The sequence below is a fragment of the Sarcophilus harrisii genome, chromosome 4 (assembly GCF_902635505.1).
Source record: "Sarcophilus harrisii chromosome 4, mSarHar1.11, whole genome shotgun sequence".
Classification (NCBI taxonomy): Eukaryota; Metazoa; Chordata; class Mammalia; order Dasyuromorphia; family Dasyuridae; genus Sarcophilus; species Sarcophilus harrisii.
Genome location: NC_045429.1, coordinates 390,541,455 through 390,562,207, shown reverse-complemented (window position 1 = coordinate 390,562,207; position 20,753 = coordinate 390,541,455). Strand labels below are relative to the sequence as shown.

General features: G+C 37.0%; 1 protein-coding gene across 1 annotated transcript in view; it reads right to left on the bottom strand.

Annotated features, from left to right (window-relative positions):
- Positions 1–1,494: 1,494 nt before the first annotated feature.
- HHIPL2 (HHIP like 2) overlaps positions 1,495–20,753 on the bottom strand; it is a 30,395-nt gene continuing 11,136 nt past the window's right edge. The window contains exons 3-9 of the mRNA XM_003767724.3: positions 20,268–20,411; positions 17,436–17,767; positions 16,126–16,252; positions 11,844–11,989; positions 8,583–8,664; positions 4,352–4,434; positions 1,495–2,687 (exon numbers count right to left, since the gene is read on the bottom strand). Of these exons, the coding sequence (XP_003767772.1) occupies positions 2,422–2,687; positions 4,352–4,434; positions 8,583–8,664; positions 11,844–11,989; positions 16,126–16,252; positions 17,436–17,767; positions 20,268–20,411 (1,180 nt within the window). The 3' untranslated portion in view covers positions 1,495–2,421. The remainder of the gene's footprint in view (positions 2,688–4,351; positions 4,435–8,582; positions 8,665–11,843; positions 11,990–16,125; positions 16,253–17,435; positions 17,768–20,267; positions 20,412–20,753) is intronic.

The following is a 20,753-nucleotide window of genomic DNA, read 5'->3' as shown; positions in this document are numbered from 1 at the left end:
AATTGCATGTGTATCTATATTGGATTGCTTGCTGTTCAAAGAGGGGAGGGAGGAAGTAGGAGGGAGAAAAATTTGGAACACAAGGTTTTGCAAGAGTGAAAACTATCTTTGCATGTATTTTGAAAAATAAAAAGCTATTATTGTTTTGTTTTGTTTTTAAGAAAGAAAAAAAAGAAAGGTAGGGTTCCACAGACCATTGTTTGGGAAAGCTTGCTCTCAAGGGCCATACTCAGAATTTCTCAGAAATGAGCCTGTATCTATCTACTATTTAGCATCCATGTTTTAGGAAAACTAAGAATAGTATCCTGGAACTCAAAGGAAATAAATCATTATTTAAACATTTCTGATCTTCAGGTGCCAAGATACAAGAATAAGTATTTAGGTTATATTTTCTTCAATTGGCACAACTAACAGTGCTTACTTTTTCTGTATTTTGTCAAATTGTTAAGATAAATGAATCATATCATCTGCCATCAATGCTCTTCTCCCCCAAAAACTTTCTATTTAGAAAAAAGAAGATATGGGTATCGAAGTATCTTTTAATATAATGTTACTTTTTTCAGGAAAAAGAACCCACATGTGCAAAAATGTTTGTAACAGCTCTTTTTGTAGTGGGAAGGATCTGGAAATTGAATAGACGCCCATCAGTTGGAAAATGGCTGAATGAGTTATGGTATATGAAGATAATGGAATATCATTTTTCTATAAAAATGATGAGCAGGCTTATTTCAGAAAGGCTTGGAGAGACTTATGTGAAATGATGCTAAGGGAGTGAGCAGAAGCAGAACATTGCACACAGTAATAATAAGATCATGTGATGGACCTGGCTCTTTTCTGAATGAGGTGATTCAGGGTAATTCCAATAGACTTGGGATAAAAAATGCTATTCTCATCCAGAGAAAATTATGGAGACTGAATGTGGATCGAAGCACAATATTTTCACCTTTTTGTTTATTTTTTTTCCTTTCTTGTGTTTTTTTTTTCACTTTTGATCTGATTTTTCTTGCACAACATAACAAATATAGAAATATGTTTAAAAAGATTGCACATATTTAACCTATATCAGATTATTGTCTTGGGCAGGGGGAGGTGAGGAGAGAGCGAGAAAAATTTAGAACACAAAGTCTTACAAAAATGAATATTGTATACTATCTTTACATATATGTGGAAAAATAAAATACTATTTTAAAAAAACCCATAATGTACTTTTTCAAACCTTGGGGCTATAAAGTAGCTGTACTTGTTTTGGCCCCTCCACAGCTGAAGAATTTTTTTAAAACAAAACTGACATCCTACATGAATAGCTGGCACCAGCAATCTTTGCTGTCATCTTCCTTTAAAAAAAAAAAAAAGGGAAAAAAATGATACTCTACCCAAAAAGCAACATTCCACTTCTATCCAGCTAGCTTCCAAACTAACTGTTTAAAGACAATCTTTCAGTTCCTTTCTCTAGATATATTACTCAGTGTAAAGAGAATGCACAGCATGATGTTCATGATGCCCTGCTTTTTATTGAGACCATTCCTTTACTTTTGAAAAATTAAAGTTAATTCTCAGTTCATATACCTATATCCAGAGTAATCTTGACTGAATTGTCCTATAACATACATTTACGAAACCTCTTTTCACTAAAGGGTTCAGAACACCAGCATTTCCAGGGATTTTTCCATCCTACCATGCTTTCAGGCATAAGATTCCTATTGTGTCAGAATCCAAATTTCTACAACTGAACTTAAAGAAGAAATATTAGAAGGATTTCATAAGGAATTTTAGATTTTTAGCTAACCATTGAAGAGAAAAAGGCAGAAGATCTGTCAGTTTGAGGAAATGCTGCTTTATTCACCAATTAAAATCAACAAACATTTATCAAACACCTGGTTATATGCCAGGCCCTGTGCAAGGTACTAAAGATACAGAGGCAAAAATTAAAGGAATCTTATCCTCAACGAATTTAAATTTCCTCAATACTTGCCTAGACATTTTGATTCAAATAATTCAAAAAACATTTTTTGCATGTCCTTTATGTGCTAACTATATAAAGACAAAAAAAGAAAGAAAGAAAGAAAGAAAAAAAGAAAGAAAAGCCCCTAACCTCAAGGGGCTTCTATTAGTTTGAAGTTGTCATGGGAGTTTTGGGGTTCCAAAAAAGCATACCATGGATTGCCGTTGTTGTCTGTTAGTAGCAAAATTAACACCCATGGATTCATTGGTGAATAAAGACACTCACTGATTTCAATGTCAGTCCTAGCTCTCCAATAATTATTCACATCATAACTTCTTAAGCTGGGGCTGGGACTGAATCAGAGCCTCTGAAATGGGTCCCCATCCTTCTGCTGGCCATCAGGACAAAAAGAGGCAGAAGGAAGACTCCTAACAATCCTGCCTCAATGTTGCTGCCCTTGATTCTGGTGCTGCTGATTCTTAGGCCCTAATTCTCTTTTCCTGAAACTTAGTGGGCAGTCTTCTGGCACTTGTTTGGCGTTTGCCAAATGTCTGAAGCTTCTTCCTGGATGTAGACTTGTGCCTATGCTTGGCACCCAATTTCTGGGTATCTTTAGAGGAAACTGGCTTCTTAGAGGAAGCTTTCTGAGAAGAGCCCCTATTTGGAGTACTAGAAGCTGATTTTGCTTTGGACAATTTTCTGGCAGCTCTTTCTGCTTTTTCTTTTAGCAGCTCCAGGACAGTCTCTGAAAAACAATAATTTGAATGAGAAGATAAACAAGTAATGGAAAATTGAAATTATTCAAAACTTTAATTCAAAACAAAAAAATTCAAAATATCACCTATTAAAATCACAAGATTTTCTCATTTTTTACATATCAATTTTTGTTAGGTCAATTATCCCAAATTCTTTAAAAGGGAGCATCCTAGCTATTTGAATGCTCACAGGGAAAGGTTACCCTGGAAAGTTTCTTTTGTTTATTTTATTTCTTTCAATATCAACAATATTTTAAAATTTTTGCATTTTTTGTATTTTATTTTGTATTTTTTATTGCAAATACTTTTTTGTATTTTATTATTGCAAAAAAGTATAAACAATAAGAAAAATATTTTAATTATTTAAGATACTTAATAAATCACCATTCTATGAATGAATGTGTGAATGAATGCAGAATTCCTACTCATTCACCACACAGATATTCACTAAGTGCCATTATGTGCCAGGCACTCTGCCAGGAACTGGGGTCACAAAACCAAAAATGAAACAACCCAATCTCTGCCTTCAAAGAGTTTATAGTCTACTAGATGGTATTTATAGAAGAAAAAGTTAACAAAAACAGAGATGTTATGAAAGGTAACAAATTAATTTCTAATGACAAAATAAAGGTTGACAACAAATTCTAACCAACAAATCATCATTGTTCTTTCTGAAAGAATACTGACAAACGAGTAGCATAGAACAATAGATAAGAATACTGAGTCTAGAGTTTGGTTCCAATTCTGCCATTGACCGGAAATATCATTGCAGTTTTCAGAGCCCCAAATAGCTCGTCTGTAAAATTGGGTGAATGATACCGAAATTATCTACTTGGGTTACATTATGAGATAATGAAGTAAGGTACTTTGCAAACTTTAAAGGGTTACATAGGTGAGTTATTATTATTTTTAAACGACCACCAGAAAAGGAACCAGTCTGGAGAGTAAGTCCCAGAGGCTTACTTAGAGAAATGGAGATGTTTAGTCTTGGAGGGGATTTAGACATCGGGGGACACGGCATAGCTGACATAGCATAGTATGTAAGGACCTATTATGTGAAAGAGAGATTCAATTGCTTTCCTTGACCCTTGAAGAGTAGAAGGTACTTGATTTTGTCTCAACCTGAGGAAAAAAGGTTTAAAGCTGCCTACAGCTAATAAATGTACAGCTAATAAATGTCCGAGATAAAATTTGAATCCATATTTTCCTAATCCTAAATCCAATATCCTGTATACACTGTCTACTCCACACTAAATTCCCATGGGATTGGGGTAGGGGTAAGAGAACCATCCAGAGAAACTTAAGATATCATCAAAGATATCATAGAGTGATTTCGTGCTCAGCAATTTAGGATTTCATGGGGAAATAGGTGATCAAACAGATCTCTGGGCAACCACCACAGAAGGTTTTTCTGACCCCTCCGGTGTCCTCAAACTTTTAAAATAGGGGGCCAGTTCACTGTCCCTCAGACTGTTGGAGGGCCGGACTATAGTAAAAACAAAAACTTTGTTTTGTGGGCCTTTAAATAAAGAAACTTCATAGCCCTGGGTGAGGGGGATAAACATCCTCAGCTGTCGCATCTTGCCAGCAGGCTGTAGTTTGAGGACCCCCAGTGTTTAGGTGATCAAATTAAGAACCTCAAAGACAAACTCACTGGCAAGTGGTCTGAAGGGAATCAGCTTGCTCTGGGTTTTGACACGTGCTGGTTTGTATTTGCATTTGCCTGGGGGAGCTCGCCTGTAAAACAAAGAGGGAGAGCCTGAGTAACAGGGAACTGGGGAAAGGGAATAAGAGAGCCTGGCCACCAGTAGCCACAGAGGAACTCCAGATTTTGAATAAAATATAAACATAAATAAATAAAAATAGAATAAAATTTAAAGAAGTATAAAATATAAAAATAAAATATAAAATATATTGCTAAATTTTTTAAAACCCTTCACAACATTGCCCCAATATCTATTTCCAGTCTTACCGAACGTTATTTCCCCTTTGGTGCAGCCAAGTTGACCTTTTCTCTCTGTTCTTCACCCATGACACCATAACTTTTATATCTATACCAGTGCATTGGCCATCCCCCATCACTTGGAATGAACTTCCTCCTTACCTCCCAACCATCAATTCCTTTTCTTTAAAATGTAACTCCAGTAGTGTCTTTTGCAAGAAGTCTAAGATTCCCTCCTCCAGCCTTCCCTCCCAAACTATCTTGACTTTAATTACTTTGTATATATGTATTCACTTTATATGTACACTATATATATTTATGTATGCACTTTTATCTTCCATTAGAACGTCAGCTCACTGTTAGTAGACAGTTTCATTCTTTGAACTTGTATCCCTCCCAGTGCAGTGCTTGGCATTTAGGACACATAGTAAATGTTTGTTGACTAAGTCAACTCTGAATTACCAAAGTTAATAGCGAGAAGAGGGGAAGAAGATTGTGTAATTACTGAAAATACAAAACATCCCTAGATTCTATTGATATTTATATACAGCTTTGAAACAGATGCTATTGGATACCCATCATTTGGGGAATGACTGAATAAGTTGTGGTACATGAAAATAATGGAATATTATTGTTCTATAAAAAATGATGAACAAGATGATTATAGAAAGGTTTAGATTTACATGAACTGATGCTGAGCAAAACAAGCAGAATCAAGAATACATTATACACAATAACAACAAAAATGTGCCATAATCAACTGTGAAAGACATAATAGTTCTTCTCACTGCCTCAGTGATCCAAAGCAACTCCAATAAACTTCGGACAGAAAATGCCATCTGCATCCAGAAAAAGAACTAAGGAGACTGAATGTAAATCAAGACATGCTATGTTAATTTATTTTTTTCTGTTTTTTTTTTAATCTCTTCCATCGTTTTTCCCTTTTGCTCTGATTTTTCTTTCCCAACTTGACTTATAAGGCAGTATGTATTAAAAATAAATAAACTTACTACAATAAAAAAAATAAATTTTAAAAAATTTTTAAAAAGGAAACAGATGGTAGGAGGACCAAACCCCATGAATCATAAATTTAGAGTTAGAATTGACCCTCAAGGGCCATATAGTACAAACCCCTCATTTTACAGACGAGGAAACTGAGGCTGAGAATGGTTAAGTGATTTGCTCAAAGTCACACAACTCATAAGTTTCAGAGGCAGAATATGGATCCAGGCTTCTTTGACTCCAAGTCTAACATTTTACTGACTACATCCTTTTGCTTCTCTGGATAACCCTTAAATAGGATTTTAACATTTCTATTTAACAAGCCATGCTAAGACTTGGGTTCAAATCTCACTTTTTTTTAACTTACTAGCTGTGTGATCATGAACAAGTATTTAATTTCTCTGAGTTTTGTTTATCTAAAATTCAGAATAATACTTCACACAGATTGTTATGAGATTCAAAACGTATAAATATATTAAAAAAAAAAAAACTTTGCTAACTTTAAAGTATAATTTAAATGTATATTATTACTCTAGCTGGTTCCAAGTCACTGAATAGAGCTCAAAAAAAGAATCTGAAAGATTGGGGTTCCTCTCATGTGATGTCACATGGTAAGAGGAAGAGGGAGGGGCTGGAATTTGCCAGGTAGTCACTATTGCTTCCAACTTTCCACCTAATCTAAGACAAACCACTATGCAAAAGATTTTAACTACATTCCCCCTCCTCTCAGGCTAGAATTGTCAAGGTTCTGCCTTCAAGTTAGCTCAGCAGCACCCCCTATCTCACAAAAAAAAATTTCACGTCCTATTTGAATATAAGCTTCTTATAGGGAAAGATTGTTTCATTCTTCCTATATGACTAATAAACCTTTATTGATGACTGATTGATTTGTCTTCTAATGAGGAAAGACAGTAATCTGGATGTAGGAAGAGATGATCTTTTGTGACTAGGGCTGGTCTAAGAGCTTTTGTTAATGAAGCAGGAAGAAGGAGCAAATGGTCCAGATAGATAACCCACAAAACAATAAGAATCCTTCTAGCACTTGGAAAAGAGCCTTACATCAGTTTTTTGAGTTACATTTTACAGCAACTCTTAGAATAATTTTGTAAATTAATCCCAATGAATAAAGGTTAAGGAGGGTAGAAATTTAAAGCATCCATTAATTATTTAATTATATAGTTGATTAATTATGATAATCAATAATTTAATTAATTAATTAATTAAAAGGATTAAGGGTCCCAGTCCAGAGCAATCCAATTTCCTGATCTTTAAATCATTCCTAGATCTGTCAAGTAGGTAGAAGAATTCTTTCCCTAGTTCTTTGTAGTTCCCCAGGGTAAGAGTAGAAATTTGAAAATAAGGATGAGATAGAATCCAGACCCAGGAATGATAGAAAATAGCAAACCAAATGGGGGATACTTTGAAATACCAGAGGATACACAAGATCTCCCTAAATAGACCCTTTGAGATGCTGCCTTCTCCTATATCACCTAACTGGGGACATTAAGCCCCGGGATTATTTCCAACAACTTCTTGGGGGAAAAAAAAAAACAAACCTGCTCATTTGTTGAGAGTGCAAAGTTTATAATAATAATAAAAAATTAATAAAAAAATAAACCAAAAACCCCAACTTGCCAAAAAAGAAGGTTAAATAAAGACTTCCACCTCTCCCTCCTTCTCCTGCCTTCTGCAACTGGAAAGGTGAGTCCTCTGCCACAAATGTTACCAGTCCTCCTCACTTTCCAAGTGAAGAAGCAAGCACTTTTCTATCATTCTATATGGAACTAGATAGAATATCAATCAGTATAACCAAAAGATAACTACCAAGTATTTTTGTTTTTCTTTTGGGAGAGAGGGGAGATCTTAAAGGGGAGACTATTTAAAGCTTGTCAGAAGTCAGGGGGGTTAGAACCTAAACTTGTCAATTCTAGCCCAACCCAAACCAGGCAGTCCCATCTCTAGGACTGTTTTATTCCCATTTCCAAAGTTCCTAAGGAAGCATTATTCTAGATTTGAATTTGCTCCATCCTCAATTCAGTTTAATGCAGACACTCAGATATGAATCTAACAAATTTTGGCATTATAGATTTCAAGTATGAAAGAATCTTAAAAATTATCTGGTGTAATCCCTCATTTTACAGATGAGAAAACTGAAGGCAAGCGAGATTATGTGATTTGCCCAGTCACAAATAACATTAGATTGGATTTGATCTCAGACTTTCTGCCTCCATATCCATTGCTTTTTGTCTCTTGCCTATGAAGAACACAGGTAGGAAATGTGTAGGAAATATATACAAAACCTGTGTGCTGTGAATTTGGAAACCCTCCCTCCCCCAGAAATAGTAGCCTTAGGGGCCAAAGAAATACAGCCTTCAGGGCTATATTAAACAAAAACAGACACTCAGTTTGATTCCACCTCAGAGGAAGGCCTCCACTATCTTGGACCTAAATATTAGGAAGAAATTCACTAGAGGGCTCCAGACCCATGAAGATGGTCTGGTGAAAGTAACCACCGGGAACAACCTTACAGACCTGATATAGGATGACTCCAAAGTTACCCCAAATCAAGGTATTCTCTCCAATCCCTGACATCTGGTCCCTTTTACTAAATCTCCCAAATAAAGAAAGTGGCTGAACAGCCTCACCAAATAGGCTTTTTTTTTTTATGCCTCCTACTATGAAAGAGTATGTATACATGTATCTCCTAGTGTTTCTACTTTTTTTTAAATTGTAATTAAGTTTTTTTTTTAATACACAATTCTTCAGAGTTTCTAAACTGGCAAGCTGCCCATCTGCTGATACCAATTAAATTGTGTATCTTCCAGCCTAGGCTCTAGATTGACTGATCTTCAATCAAAAGGCCCTAGGTGGGAGGAATTATTCTCTGGGAACATCTTGGGATCTTGGGCAGAGGAATTCCCCAAGAGAATTAAGTTCTTACCTTGAAGGGTCAACAAATTTATAGATGGATCCATGTGGGGCATAGGAACTTGGATAAGAGGTGGCCAGAAAATACAGCTCTCCTAAACAAACAAAAAAGAGGCAAGACCACAAGATTTTAGTTTTGCCGATACTAAATCATCCAAAACATGTCCCAGAAACTGTAGAGCACATGTAAGAGGTCCAGTCAGTAAACACAAAAAATATGACTAAGTGTCTCACTCGTCACAAGTCTCAACACTGAGGCAAAATCATGGTCTGTAACTGAGTAAACAAGAATCAGACTAGTCTCTCCCGGAGGCCTTTCTAGGCTCAGAAATGTTATGTTAGATTTCATCTCAGTATAGTTCAATTCAATAAACCTTTACTCACTCGGTAAACAAAAACAAAACAGTCCCTTCCCTCAATAGTTATCATTTATACAGCACTTATTATGTTCCAAGCACTGGCTTTTACTAATATTATCTGATTATTATCCATATTTTATAGTTGAAGAAACTGAGGCAAATACAACTTAAGTGACTTACTCAATGTCACTTAGCTAGTGTCTGAGGCTGACACTAGAAGGAAAACTAAGGATAATGAAAACATACATCAGCAGTTGGAGATGATGGGGAGGAGACAATCAAAGAAAGACTCCTAAAGGACTGGCTTCTGAGTTGAGCCTAGAAGGAAAATAAGGATTCCAAGAGGTGAAAATGCAGTGTGCTTTGGACCACCAGGAAGAGAGGCAGGAATATCCAATCCTGGGAAAGGCTCACAACTTGGTTTGTCTCAAACACAGAGATCTTGGAAGTATGTTTTATGAAATAATAGCAACAATAACTAGCATTTATATGGCACTTTTAGGTTTGCACAATACGTTACATAGTCTACCTCACCTGATCCTCACAGCTACCCTAGGGAGTAAGTGTTCTTGTTAACTTCAATTTTGAAGAAGTGAAAAATGAGGTTCATAAAAGTTAAGGGACTTGCTCAAGCTCACACGAGTAAGTATCTAAGGCAGGATTTGAACCCAGATATTCCTGATTCTAAAATCCCCCCCTGCTTGATCCCATATGCTCCCTAGTTTGACCTGTGTGCCTCGCTTAATCCAGTTAAGGTAGATGTAAAAACCAGAGTTGTCATTTATAACACTGAGTGTGTGTGTGTGTGTGTGTGTGTGTGCATACAATACACCACAGAGAATCAAATAATTTAAGAGTTGGAAGAAACCTCAGAACACCTGATATTAGATGACAATTTTGTCTTTCTAACTACAGAACCTAGCAAATGGAAGACTCTTTAAGAGGCTTGTTGCTTGATTGATGTAACCAAAATGTCAACACTCTTTGAAGTACACCAGTAAACTACCCAACCAACCTGTTGTGGAATTAATAATTCCTTGTATATTCCTAAGAAGTACTCATCTGGCCTCTGGCCAGAGAAAAATGCCATATTATCTCCCTGGGGAACCCATTCCACTTTGGGAATGCACAATAATAAGGATGTTTCACCTAATATCAAGACTCTCTCTCTATCTAAGATTCCAAGCTGTCTCTCCTACAATGATATAAATATTTATTTATATTATATTTATCTATTATAAATACTACTACATTTATTTATTATGTGATACCATTTATATTATGTTATATAAATCTATTCATATTAAATAAATACAAATCTATTATATAACATAAATGATATATGTTAAGCATGTTTATTTTAAAATATATTTACATAAATATATTTTAATTTACATATTTGTATTAATTTAGGCATTATATATTTCTATATATTTATAAATAATATAAATTAAATATAATTTATTTATTTTATTTATGAATATATTATAAAATATATTGGTCTATTTATTTTATTTATAAATATATCATAAAATGTATTTATTCATGAATATGCTATAAAATATATTTGTTTATAAGTATATGATAAAATATATTTGAATATATTATAAATATATTGGTCTATTTTATTTATATATTGTAAAATATATTTATTTATTTAGAAATGTATTATAAAATTTATTTATTTTATTTATGGATATATTATAAAATATATTATAAATTACTTTAATTAAATATAAATTAAAATAACCACAGACTAGTGAAGCTTGGGACATGCTATGTTTTAAATAATTAGGTTGATGTGGATGGAATAAAAGTAGTCTCCCTTTGTTTCTCCTTCTTTCCCCACCCCTGCCCCCAAATTCCAAATACACATATATTGAATTAAATCTGATCTTGTCAGTCTTGTCTGGAATGTGGCCTATGCCATGGCTCTGCCAGGAGGGTAGGAGACAGTGTTCATTACACATGATGGGCTGGTTTATTATCTCTCTTCCTATGGGAAGTCCAGATTTAAGAAATTCTCCACTGAGAACAAGTTTTCATCAGAAGTTCCCTAGGTCCACCCAGGCTTGGTAAACAAGCCTGGGGAGTCCTCTCCACCAAACCCCAGCCAAAGATGTTTTTCTTTGCTTATGTTCTGTTTGTGAAGATAGCTTGTTTTTCTCCTAAGATTCAACTGCAGGCCCAACCAAAGCCAGAATATTGGCTTAAGCAATTGAGCCATGACAGCATCCCACAGATGCCCCAAGCACACAGGGCTTCCTTGTCTATGAGGTACTCAGGAAGAGATTTACACCACAGCCTGTGGCATTAGATCATCTGCCCTCCATTGACTGATCATCAGGTTGCTAACCTGTGGTCCCATTTATTTTTCATATGTTTGGGTTTTCTGTTTGGAACTCAATGGCTTTTTCCTTTCAAAATGTTTAGTTTTCCAAAATAACCTAATGCTACAAAATGTTCATCTGAAACTTTTAGTTTTAAAAGTTGGCTGGGTAGTTTACTGGTGTACTTCAAAGAGTGTTGACATTTTTGTTAGATTCATCAAGCAACAAGTCTCTTTAAGAGTCTTCATGTCCCAGATTCTGGATTATAAAGGCAAAATTGGAACCTCTATCCTATTGCTCCAAATGTAAGGAAACTAAAGATTTTATGTGGCCCTTACCCTGTCACCAGATTGAAGCGCTTAAAGCAAACTCCCGTGGAGAAGAGGAAAATCAAAGAAAGGAGAAAGCAAATAGAAACTCTCAACAGCAGAGGGATTTAGGGCTTGGGAAAACACAGAATCTGATGTGGCCATTCCCTGAGAAAGAACATTAAGTAAATGAATAAGTAGATATGATATAAACTACAGCATTCTCTGCCCCTGGTGCTATGGCAGCCAGAGAGCTCTGATAAGTCAAGGTTATTACCTGCTTCATCTTCAGCAAAGGAAATGATGAACTTGCTGTAGGTGCTGATCAATCCTGGAAAGGCACAGGTCTTAGTGTTCCCAATGCAGATGTCTTGTTTTTTCCATGTATTTGTTCTCTCATCTTCCTGCAAAGCCATAAGTCGACTAGATGAAAAGCAAAACCTTATATTTTAGGGATCCATATGTCCACTGTGCAGAATTCTTTTCATATAAAAAGCACAGAATCTTAGGACTAGAGAGGCCATCTAGTGTTACCTATAAATGAATGAGATTCCTCCTATAATATTCCAAACACTATCCAATGAATAGGAACCCACCTTCTAAAGCAAGCCATGCCCATTTTGGATGACTCTGCTTGTTAGCAAGTTTTCTCTTACATAAAATTGAAATCTATCTTTTTGAAACTTCAATCAATCAACAAACATATTAATAATCTACTATGTGGTGGATGTTAGAAATACAAATAAATAATTGGATAAATGAAACTGTCCTTGAACTCAAAACATTTATATTCTAAAGGAAAAGGCAACATATAAACACATAAATATGTCCAAAACACATATAAGTTAATCTTGAAAAGGAACTGGCAGCTGGAGGGATCAGAAAAGAAATCACACAGGAGGTGACATTTGATCTGAAGTAGCAGGAAGCTAGGGATTTGAAGAAATGGATATATTAAGGGACTACATGCCAGGCATGGGACTCAGCTGGTGAAAAAACACAGACAGGAAATAGAATATTATGTGCAAAGAACATCTTGAAGTTTGGTTTAGCAGGAACAAAGATGCATAATGGATAATAACATATCCATCCAGGAAAGGTACATTGGAATCAGATTGATAAAAGTTGTAAATGCTGATCAGTTTGAATTTAATCATAGAGTCTATAAGGAGTTATAGTCATTTACTAAAGGAATGATATGATAAATTTGTAATTGAAGAGTAATACTTTGACAATTGTCAAGAGGATGGATTGGAATGGACACTAATTAGAAAACTGCAGGAGACAGCTGATAAAAGCCTGGCTGAGGATGGTGACTAGGTGGAGAAGAGAAAAAATACAAGAGATGTGGAGGAAGAACACAAAAGAGCTGTCAGCTATTAGATAAGTGGTGTGAAGAAGGATGAGGAGTCAAGAATGACTCAGGTTATGAAGCTAGGTGACTGGAAGGATGGTGATTCCCTCAAAAAAAAAAAAAATAGAAAGTTCAAAAGTAAAGTTAATTTGGTGAGGAAAATATTGAATTCTGTTTAGGACATACTGAGTTTTCAATGCTTTTTTGGCTGAGATATCATATTACAATTGCTTCACATTATGTATGCAGCCAACTACTACTCCCAAAACTTTTTTTGTATGAATGGTTATTTAACTATACCTCCCCTGTATACTTGTATAACTGACTCTTTTGTGCTCATGTCAAATTTTACATTTATCCCTGTTAAGCTTTATTTTATAATCACTTCCTGGTCATCTCATTATGCTGCCTATACTCTGGCCATCATCCTTTCTCCTACCCCACTGCCTCAATCTTGGACTTTATCTATGGTTCCTTTAGGTGTAGTAAAAGAGCTTTCACCATCTTGCCTGAAATTAGAATTTCTCCACACTGTTTAGCCCTCACCATTCCAGACTATCACATGTTCTCTTATATACACTTTCCAGGTCTGCTTTATAAATTAGACTGTAAGCTCCTTGAGGACAGGAATATTACATATATATGTATGTGTTTATATAGATACATACATACATTTGTACACACTTATATCACATCATACACACACACACACACACACACACACACACACACACACACACACTATCTCCAGGGCTTAGCAGAATATCTAGCATAATAAGTACTTCATAGATGTTCCTTCTTTCTTTTCCTCCCTCCCTCTCTCGCTCTCTCTCTCCTTCATCCCTACCTCCTTCTCTCCTTCCCTCCCTTTCTTCCTTCCTTCCTTCATTGCTTCCTTCCTTCCTTCTTTCCTATCTGTTGGTCTGGCTGTCTATATATCTATTAATCATCTATTTATCATAGCTATTTTCAAGTATTTAAGAACTGTCACTGTTTGGAAAAGGGTTTCTACCTATTCAGTTTGACCTCAAAGGATATGTAGGAATAGTGAATGGAAGTTAAAAAGAATTTTATTTAGCTTCCATGAAAGTAAAACGTATTTACATTTAGACTTTCCAAAGTGAAAGGATTGCTTCTGAAGGTATTGGGCTCCTTCCTTCATATGAGGTCTTTGAGAGAGAGGGTGTAAAACCACAAGTTGGTTGTTGTAGAGAGGATTTTCGTTCAGGTACCAGTTGGGCTAGACAGTTCCTGGCGCCAACTTCCAGTTCTAGAATCTGTGATCATATGGCACCTCTTATTTTAGAGTTTACTCATGATTCCAGGTTTTCTAAATTTAAACTTTGAAGTTTTGGATTCAGGTTACAATTTAACACAGAAAGAGCTAAGTGAAAGCAAATGCAAAGGAGCTATAAAAACAAATTTAAAAAATAATAAATGATTTATAGAACTATTTTTATTGGAGTTCCTCATAGCTAGAAGCCAAGCAGCTTCCTAACAAAAATTAGAACTGCCTATCCCAGAGAGCAAGTTTCAAAGCAAAGAACCAGGAAAGAGGTCTACCTCCGACAGGAATCAGTTCTTTTTTAAGAACTCATCTTTTACTTTTGGGATCAGGCTCCTGAAAGAATGGAAGCCAAGCCTGAGGGGGATGAAAGTAAAAAAAAAACAGACTTAAGAACAACTCACACCATTGAATAAGTAAGAAGTCTACCATCATTTTCTTTTCTCCTAAGTCTTTTCTCCCTCCAGCCACAATCTTGGACTCTGCCAGTTGGTTCCCTGGCCCTGATAAGTTCGCCATCAACTTATCTTGCCCAAATCCAGGTGACTCTCCCCACCCCTGTGTCATGGCCATTCATCTGCATGGTATACTGCTACAAATATTCACTACCAGCTCCCCTCATATGTTTACTCTTATTAAGATGTAAGTTCCTTGAGGAAAGGGATTGTCTTTCTTGCTTACTTATATGTATAGTTTTAGTACAGTGTCTGGAATAATATGTGCTTCATAAATGTTCCATCAATCTATCTAATTCAGTCCAAAGTTTTAACTTGTTGAGATCATTTTGAATTCTAACTCTCCTCCTCTTTCTCCTCATACATCCTTCTCAACAAATAATTAATTATGCATTGGCTGTGTACGTCACTATTGTAGGCACTTAAAGGTACCAAAGAAAAATAGTTCCTGTCCTCAAGCAGCTTACATTTCACTTGGGGAAGGGAGGAAGGGTGTTGTGGGCATAGAATCTGTACATAAAAAGAAAATATAAAAGAATTCAAGGAAATTGAGTGCATTAATACATAGGAAGGTCAGGAAGGACTTTCCATAATGATGTCAACAGCTCCTATGGCTCCAGCTGTAATTTCCATGAAGATGATTCCCAAATCACCTATACATATCTAGTTCTTATTTTTGACTGCAGTTCAGTCCTGCATTTCCAGCTGTCTGCTGGACCTTTCCACGTGGCTGGTTCTTAGACATCTTAAATACAACATGTCTAAAACAGACCTCCTTAAATCCACCTCTTCTCCCAACTTCCATGTATCTATTAAAGATATTACCGTCTTTCCTAGTCACCCATATTTGAAACCCAGAAGTCATAAATTTGACTTTTTACTCTCACTAAAGCCTTTCCCAAGTCTTATGGATTCCAACACTTCAATCTCTCATATCCAGTCTCTTTCTCTTTATTCACACCACAACCACTCCAGTCCAAACCTTCCTCACCTCTTGTCTGGACTATTTTAATAGCTAATTGGTCTCCCTACATGTCATCTCTTTCCTTTCCAATTCTCTCTCCACCCAGCTGCCAAATTGATATTCATGAGCAGATGTGAACATATTACTCCTCTGCTTAGGAATCATTAGTGGCTTCCTATCTCCTCTCAGTTATTCAATCACACAGTGACTATCTTGTTTATGTAAATATGCAATAGATATGTGAGTGATCATTATTCATTTATGAAGTAACACACAGCTTGTTAGATAGATAGATAGAACATTATATAACAGACTGTGTATGTATCTAAGTTATTAGTAGAACTTTAGCAGGACTCCCAAGGGAAGCTGGCAGAAGCTCCTTGGTATATCATCTCCTGGTCCTTAAAAATATATAATTCAATGAATTTTCATCACAAGAAACTGGGTCCCAGGAAGATTAAGAATTTTGCCCAAGATAACACAGGAAATAAGAATCCTTACCCACTCATAAAGTCCCCGAAGATGTAGAGGCCATTTAGATTTGGGGATTCACACCCCCGGTAGACATATCCTCCGGTGACTGACTTTCCCACCAAATGGCCATAAGCATAGATCGGCAGGATGTCGTCTGTCAAGAAACAAAAGGAGAAGTAACACTTGTTTATCAGCTACAAGAACTGATAGAAGATGTAGAAAAAACTGACAGATGGTTGTGGGGGGAGGAGAGAAGCAGCTTTGAAAGTGTTTTTTAAAACTACTGCATTACAGGAAGCAGCAAGCCTGGTAGTGGTAAAGATGAGCAAATCCTTCTAATGATTGGCATGCAAGGTTACAAGAGTGACCTCAAAATACAGAAAGGTACGGTACTTAACATAGCAAAAGAATTAGAAATACACATTTTTAGCAAGAGATTGTCACAAGCTGGGTCAAGAGCACCCAGGAAAGGAAAAAGAACCTATTAACTACCGGATGAGACTGATTCAGTGAAATTGTGATTTACTTCTGGAAGCTTGGTGAAAGAAGGATTCTGGGCAAGAGACTGGTTTTTCTACTCAGGCTAATGAAGCCTGTTTCAAACATCCAAAAGCAAAGTAGAAGGATAAATGGAGAACACCCAGAAGAGCTAGGAATATTGAATTCAGACATGCTTTTATTTCAAGCTTTTTACATGACCCTCTCTTCCCTTTGCCTCTTCTCTCCCTCCCTCCCTTCTTTCCTCCCTCTCTGTCTCTGTCTCTGTATCTCTCTGTCTCTGTCTGTCTATCTGTCTCTCTCTGTGTCTCTCTGTCTTCCTCTGTCTGTCTCCGATCTAGCTGTCTCTGTGTCTCTGTCTCTGTCTCTCTCTCTCTGTCACTCTCTCTCTGTCTCTGTGTGTCTCTTTTGCTCTCTCTGTCTTATCTGTCTGTCTCTCTCTGTCTCTCTCTCTCTCTGTCTCTCTGTGTGTCTCTCACTTTCTCTATCTCTGTCTGTCTCTCTCTGTCTCTGTCTCTGTCTCTCTTGCTCTATCTCTTTCTGTATGTCTGTGTCTGTCTGTCTCTCTGTCTCTGTCTCTCTCTCTGTCTCTGTCTGTCTCTCTATCTCTCTCTGTCTCTGTCTCTCTCTCTCTCTCACTAACACTCACACACACACACACACACACACGGCCTCTGATTTTATCAGAAGAGCATGATGGAAGGAAACCCAAGCAGTACTTTATGTGTGCCCATGGTAGAATTTGAATCCAGGTCTTCCCAGCTCCAAGGCTCTCTGACTCTCCTTGTGTCTCTCGCTCCCAACCCTCATCCTCCCAAATCTCAGACTTTCTTGCTTACTTAAAGAGGTGTTATGACAGAGTTTAATGTCATAGCATTCAAAGCCCTCCTTGGCTCTCCAGCCGTAGTTCCCTCCTTTCACAATGAGGTCCACCTCTTCAAATCTGTTCTGGCCAACATCGCCACAGAATATCCGGCCGCGGCCCTTCTGGGTGCCGGGGTCACCCCGATCCACGGCACAGCGCCACATGTTCCTGACCCCGTAGGCATAGATAGCCGGGTGAGCCCCAGGCTCAGAGACAAAGGGGTTATCTGGAGGGATGCGATAAAGCTTCTTATCTGAGACTGGCCGGTTTACATCTATTCTCAACACTTTTCCCAGCAGAGAACTCCTGAAAGAAAAAAAAAGCAAAGAGGGAGGGAGAAGAGTCAGCATTGAACCAATGACTGTAGAATCATAACAAGAGTGAGTACAATTTCTGGGATTGGGCAGATGCTGCAGACCAGGCCTAGGGACCTAGACCAGCACAGTTGGGAGAGACGTCAGACTCTGGACTATAAAGCCCTGCTAAGGGCAGAAAGGAAGGGAGACTCAGAACTGGGAAGGGGTTGGGTGAGAGGTGGAACACTAGACCCCTGAGACAGCCATTACTGGGGGAAGGAGTAGAACAGAGTGAGATAGCAGAAGGAGTTCTGGAAAAGACACACATTATCTGATCACTTCTCATTTTAACCAGTTCTTCTTTCTCAGAGCTTAGCTTATTGTTTCTACCTGTTAGGGGAGTACAAATGATTTCAGGACCTTATACATTTTGGCACCCAGAGACAAAGTACCATTCCCCTTGTCCTAGTTAGAGTGTTTGCTTTGCTTGCCTAACAGACATTTTGTGGCAGCCTATGGTACGGCACAATCAGATTGCTTGAAAAGACTCGCTAGGAACATACATTCTGTTTTCTGCTACGTTTCAATCCGTGCAACATGTTAGGATTGTACATGCTGAAGATCAAAGAATAGTTTCTTAAATATTTATTAAGTACCTACTGTGTGTAAGATCCTGTGATGAAGATGCAAAGACAAAAATGAAACTATTTCACTGTTACCATGGAATAAGATGATATTAATTCTCTATCTTTTTTTATTAATTCTGTTTATAATTAATTAATTTTTCTTATAACTACCTAAGTCACGGTTCTTTGTCTCTAAACTTTTTGTAGAAATTCAGCTATGATGAGTTAAGTTCAGAAATCCAGTTCTCATTTATCACATTCCTATTCTTGCCTCATAGAAATCTACTGTTCTTAGGGAAATGCAGGCGGACCCCAGGAAGTCTGGTTTAGTCTCTTTATAACACCAACTATCTTTCAAGGATGTTTGTTTGTGCTACCTACTATCTCTAACTTTGTAGAACAACTCAAAGGATGAACTTTTCTTAGCCACAGGAAGGAAAACAAGGTTGTTGCAAGCCCGTCAATTATAGTTTTCAATCAAATTGTTTCTTATTTCTCCACTTTAACCAATCATGTTGTCCTTACCCCTGATTTTCCAACTCTGCAAACCATAAACCAATCATAACTTGTTTCCTGCCTACAAAGTCCTGTCCTTTGTTCTGTATTCTCCAAAACTATAAAAAGGGAGCTTTTCTTTTGCTAGAGACTTTGGCTTACGTGAGGCAAGTCACTGTCCCCTTTATTAGCAGATTCATGTCCTGTTAACAGTTATCTTGCTCACAGGATATGTTACTCAATCTACTTTTGTTGAATTTCACACATGATACATTTGCCCCTGATTTCACTATGTAATCCTGGGCAAGGTATCCCCCTTTTTAGTACTCAGTCTCTTCACCTGAGAAATAAATAATGCTACCTCTCAATCTCACTGAGGTATTAAGAATATATAAAAGATGGGCAGCTAGGAGGTGCAGCAGATAGAGCACCAGCCCTGAAGTCAGGAGGACCTGAGTTAAAATCTGGATCAGACACTTAACACTTCCTAGTTGTATGACCCTGGGCAAGTCACTTAATCCCAGTTGCCTCAATAACAACAACAACAACAACAAATATATATATATATATATATATATATATATATATATATATATATACACACACAAAGAATGGAGGGCCCCATTCTTCCAACTGCATTCAAGATGAAAGTTAATTTTTATCCAACTTCTCAAGTCAATAGTCAGATAACAAGCATTTGTTAAGGATTTACTTATGTCAGACATTGTGCTAAAGCCTGGAAGTACAAAGAAAGGCAAGACCACAGTCCCTCTTCTCAAAGAGCTGGCTCATGGAGAAGACAACTTATCAATAATTAGATACATACAAGATATATATATATATATATATATATATATATATATATATATATATATATATATGTACATATATATATGTGGGGGGGTGTATATATATGTACATATATATTTCTGCAGCAGGTAACCTTAGAGAAGAAGGTACTAACAACTTTGGAGCCTCAAAAGGAAGATGAGAAAGGCTTCCTGAAGAAGGTGGAATTTGAGCTGAATCTTGAAGAAAGTCAGGGAAGTTATGAGTCTTGGCCCTGAGGAACCTGACTAGCTTAGAGATATATAAAATAAAATTTATTCTCTAGTAGAAGGTGCTATAGGAATTCAAAAACTGAAATAATCAAGCAAGGCACCCTGTGGAAACCTGGAATTTGAACTCTGAAAAGAAGTTAAATGGGGCTTCTACACCCCATGCAGTGAAGGGTCACTAAGCAGTACACCTTGACTTCATACCTACAACAAGCTGAAAGAGCCTTGGGTCTCTAAGTCCCAAAAACATTCCTCATTTTGGCTGCCGCCCCACCCAAATGAGCACTAAGGGTAAAGTCCCTCCCCTCCTCCCCCCCCTCCCCCAGCTTACTTGTTCTGAGCATTTCCAAACTTGCCAAAGGGGTCTCCAGCTTGTCCACCATCCCCAGTGAATATATACAGGTAACCATCAAGGCCAAAGAGGAGTTGCCCCCCGTTATGATTGGAAGCTGGCTCTTCTAATTCCAGGATGATCCTAGAAGAGAAGAATAAACTATACAGATGTCCTTGATAGCCTTCAAATGGAAAAATCTCAGATACACAGAAAGCATTAATCCTCTAAGGCAGTCAGGATACCCAGGTCTAAGTGGCTTGCTTTTTTCAGGTTATAATCAGTGTAGGTATGCTGTGATTAATCAAATTCTTTCCCTGATTAGCACACTCCCTCTGTGAATTACTAGCTAGTTTTTAATTTGAGTGCTAAGTTGGGTTTGAGGACTTTGCTGAGTCTGGCAAGGACTAGAGGAGAAATTTTTCTGTGAACATGACTTCCATTTTGGATTCTGTACCTTATTTTATTTGGTTATGTACAGGTCTG